This window comes from Acanthisitta chloris, unplaced genomic scaffold (genome assembly GCF_000695815.1).
Source record: "Acanthisitta chloris isolate BGI_N310 unplaced genomic scaffold, ASM69581v1 scaffold20648, whole genome shotgun sequence".
Classification (NCBI taxonomy): Eukaryota; Metazoa; Chordata; class Aves; order Passeriformes; family Acanthisittidae; genus Acanthisitta; species Acanthisitta chloris.
The window spans coordinates 1-3,996 of record NW_008686707.1 but is presented as its reverse complement, the minus strand read 5'-3'; the positions used below and the strand labels follow the sequence as shown (position 1 = coordinate 3,996).

The 3,996-nt window shown below is 55.7% G+C and overlaps 1 protein-coding gene across 1 annotated transcript in view; it reads right to left on the bottom strand.

Moving 5' to 3' along the window:
* LOC103807560 (nuclear mitotic apparatus protein 1-like) overlaps positions 1-3,770 on the bottom strand; it is a gene marked incomplete at both ends in the record, with an annotated part of 11,638 nt that extends 7,868 nt beyond the window's left edge. The window contains 5 exon segments of the mRNA XM_009080291.1: positions 13-737; positions 1,213-1,335; positions 1,673-1,813; positions 2,134-2,251; positions 3,653-3,770. Coding sequence (XP_009078539.1) covers positions 13-737; positions 1,213-1,335; positions 1,673-1,813; positions 2,134-2,251; positions 3,653-3,770 — 1,225 coding nt within the window.
* Between the last annotated feature and the right edge of the window lie 226 nt (positions 3,771-3,996).

Genomic DNA, 3,996 nt, shown 5'->3' with positions numbered 1-3,996 from the left:
CCCTGCTCCTGCAGAGCCAGCTCCCGGCCCTGCACCAGCTGCTGTCTCTCTGCCTCCAGCTCAGCAATCCTGGCCAGGTTGCCTTCCAGGCAGTCAGCCGCCCGCCTCTTCTCATCCTCCAGGATGCCTTTAGTGTTCCGCAGAGATTCCTCCAGGAAGAGCAGCTGCTCCTGCAAACGGCTGTTTTCCCGGGCCAGCTTCTCCTTCTCGGCTAGCCTCTGCTGGCTCTCCTTCAGCCTGCCCTCCAGCTCCCGCAGCTGGGCTTTCAGCATCTCTGCTGACACTCCCTGCTGCTGCTGGGTGCTCAGCTCCAGGATTTGGGCTTCCAGCTCGCCAACCTTGCGGTTCAGTGCAGCCTTCTCCTTAGCCAAGCTGGATTGGCTGGCATCCATGACCTGCAGCTGGCTGCTAAGGGATGCATTGGCTTCCTGCAGCTGCTGAAGCTGCTGTAGGGCAGAGTCCTTTTCCTTCAGGGTCTGCTCATGCTGGGTAGTGAGGGCAGCCAGCCATCCAGCATCCCACTCCAGCCTCTCCTGGGCCTGCTGGCTCTCAGAGAGGGAGCTCTGAAGGCTGGTGATGAGGCTGCCCATCTGCTGCTTCTCCTTCTCAAAGCGGTCAAGTTCAGACTTCAGGGCTGCCTCCTGCAGCTGCTTCTCCTTCTCCAGCTGCAGGACTGTGGCCTGGAGCTCTGCTCCTTTGGCAGCAAGGCTGGATATCTCCTGCTTCAGCTCCTCTATCTGGCAGAGAGAAGAGCAGGGGGACAAAACATGCACCCCCCTAGGTGTTACTCAAGCTGCAGCCTACATGCTCACCAGAATCCCTCATGCTGTATCCCAGTGGGAGCTGTCTGGTGCCTGCCTTCGCTGCCGGCACCCCAAGTGCACCTCGCTTCCCCCTTACCCTTGTGCCACTCTGCTCCCTCAGACCAAACAGCTTTTCTTGCTGTGCAGGAGCTGCTCCCTTCACAACCAACCCATGCTATGGAGTTGGAGGCTGGGGGAGCCAGCAGCTCCCTGGGAGCAGTATTTACAAATTCAGCCCAAAAGGGGCTCCCCCAAAGTACTCAGTCCCACAACCCACATTCAGCAGCAGAGAACAGCTGGCTCTACTCCACATGGCTTTGCCATGCATCCCCCAGCCCTCTCTCCAGCTGGAGTTTACCATCCCAGCCCTCACTGCAGGAGCCAGAGACTCTCCGGAGACGCAATGTACCTTCAGAACGTCCCCCATGACTTCTCCCTTCTCCTGGGCGCTGCACTCCCCCTGCTTGGTGAGCTGGTCCTCCAGCACAGAAATCTTTCCCTGGAGAATCTCAATTCTCTCTTCCAAGCATTTCTGGGGACAGAGACATGCGAGTCAGCACAGTGTGAGGCAGAAGAGCCAAGCAAGGAGAGGTACAGTCACCCAGCTGTAACTGACACTGTGCCTTCCAGCAGATGTGTCTCTCTCCACTGCAAGGACAGCAGCCAGTCTTGCCATGTGGAACCCTTCCCGGGAACAGGGAGAAGCTTCCCACAAGAGTCAGAAGTTACACAGCCTCTCCCTGTGTGCCAGCATGGATGGGCAGGAGGCTCCTGGCCATTCCACCCTGTCCCCAGTTGGCACACATCCTCCAGCCATGGGTGCAGGGGGGACTGCAGGGGGACAGCCATCACTCCTGGGACACCCTCACCTTCTCCTGCAGGGCACCAAGCAGGTCCTTCTCCAGCTGTTCCTGCTTTGCCCGTGACTCTGTCAAGGCAGTGCTGTGTTCGTCCGAGAGTTCATTCAGGGCTCCCTGCAGCTGGCACACGTGGCTGCCAATCTCCCGCAGCTGCCAAGCAAAAATCCCCCATCCAGAGGAGAGTCAGAGTGTGCCCATGCTGCTCAGGGCTCCTCTCCACTCTTAAGAACTGCATCCCAGGTCCTGGATGCTCACCACATTCAGGCAGCTCTACCCAGTCCCTATTCCCCCACCACAGTTCCCCTTTGGATCAGGATCTGGTGCCCAAAGCAGGCTCAGTCACCAGGTCAGAGGTAACATAAGCCAGCGGCAGAGCCATAAACATCCCAGCATCCAGCACTGCCATCAAATCCTCCCTCATCACAACTGACTGGACTGTGGAGACACAGAGAGGACACAGCACCCCATACCTTGCAGGAAAGTTCCCCTTTCTCCTCGGAGAGGTCGTTGATTTTTCGGTCCATCTGGCCATTTTCGGTCTTCAGGTCCTGGCACCGCCTGAGGGCCTCATGCAGGCGCTTCAGCAGGCTGCAGGAGAGGAGGTGGTTAAAGCAGGGACAACCCCAAGATCAGTGCTGCTGGATACTGCCAAGGAAACTAAAGGTTCCAAGGGATCTCCATGACCTGGTGCAACTCTACCACCAACCCAGCTCTAAACTAGGTCCCAACACGTGGCAAAGCAGACCAGAGATAAGCAATGTTTGTGCTTTGCAGAAGCCCAACCACTCAGAACAGAGCAGAGGCAGCTGTGGGACTCCAGCCATCCCCTTGTAAAGTGAAATAAGTGACGAAACGACAAAAAAACATGGCACTTGTAGTGGAGGTTGGGCAGCCTTCCAAGGCAAACAAAGCGCTGCACAGGGACGGGGGCAAAGACCAGGACACAGTGTGGCAGGTGATAGAATTCAAGTGTGTGATGAAACCCAGTTCATAGGATCAAACTGGAGAGCTGGGGAAGGAGCTAGGGTCAGGAGTTTCAAGATCACCCTGAAAGCTTTCAGTGATGCAGAGCCAATCCTAGGGCAGGTGAGACCCACATGAGCCGCACACCCTGTTCCCACAACAGGGACAGCTGTTCCTGTGTGGGGTTTGAGTAAAACTAGGCTGTTAGAACAGGCTGCATGGTTTGGGACTGGCTCCCTGCCTGCTGTGAGAGAAACAGGCTGCAGACAATAGCTGCCTCAGTAGGAAGGCACAGCATGATGGCCAGCACAACTGTCTGGGCTGATCCCCACAGCACAGACAGCAGGGCAAGGGTGGTGATTCTATCCCTCTGCTCTGCAGTGCTGCCTCCAGCTCTGGGGCACCAACACCAGAAGGATACAGAGCTGCTGGAGAGAGGTGCTCCAAGGACTGGAGCACCTCTACTATGGAGACAGGTTGGGAAAGTGGGGGGTGTTCAGCCTGCAGAAGGCTCTGGGGAGATCTCGGAGTGCCTAAAGGGGCTCCAAGAGAGCTGGAGAGGGACTTGGGACAAGAGCCTGGAAGGACAGGACAAGGGAGAATGGCTTCCCACTGCCAGAGGGCAGGGCAAGATGGGATATTACAAAAGAAATCTTTCCTGTGAGGGTGGTGAGGTACTAGCACAGGTTGCCCAGAGAAGCTGTGGCATCCCTGGAAGTGTTCCAGGCCAGGGTGGATGGGGCTTGGAACAACCTGGTCTAGTGGAAGGTGTCCCTGTCCATGGCAAGGGATTTGCTGCTGAATGAGCTTTAAGGTTCCCTTCCAGCCCAGATCCCTTTTGGATTCTGTGACCACCATCTCCTCACCAGGGTGCAGCTGCAGAGGATGCAGCAGAGAACAAGAAGGTTTACCTTCTCCCCTACTTCGTGCACTGCTGGGGAAGATACAGACAACATGGAAGTCTCGGGACATGGGAATGCCAAGGTCCAGCCTAGCAGGAGGGAATGGACATCCCTAGAGGATTACCTCTCATTCTTCTCTCTCAGCTCCTCCATTTCCTTGGACTCTAGCTGGTCTGCATCTTGCTTCTCGTTGAGTTTAGACAAGCGATCAATCCGCTGCTGCATCATGGTGATCTGAGCATCTGAGGAGGGGGGCAAGAAAAGGTCTATTACCAACTTCATATGTGTGCTGGTTTTAGCCAGGATGGATGAGCCAGGATGGAGGTAATTTTCTCAGTAGTTAGTGTAGTGCAGTCTTTGGATTCAGAGTGATAATACTATTGATAGTACACTGATGTTTTGGTTTCTGCTAAGTTGTGCTTATCCGAAATCAAGGACGTATTTCTTTCTTGTGCCTTATGCTCTGCC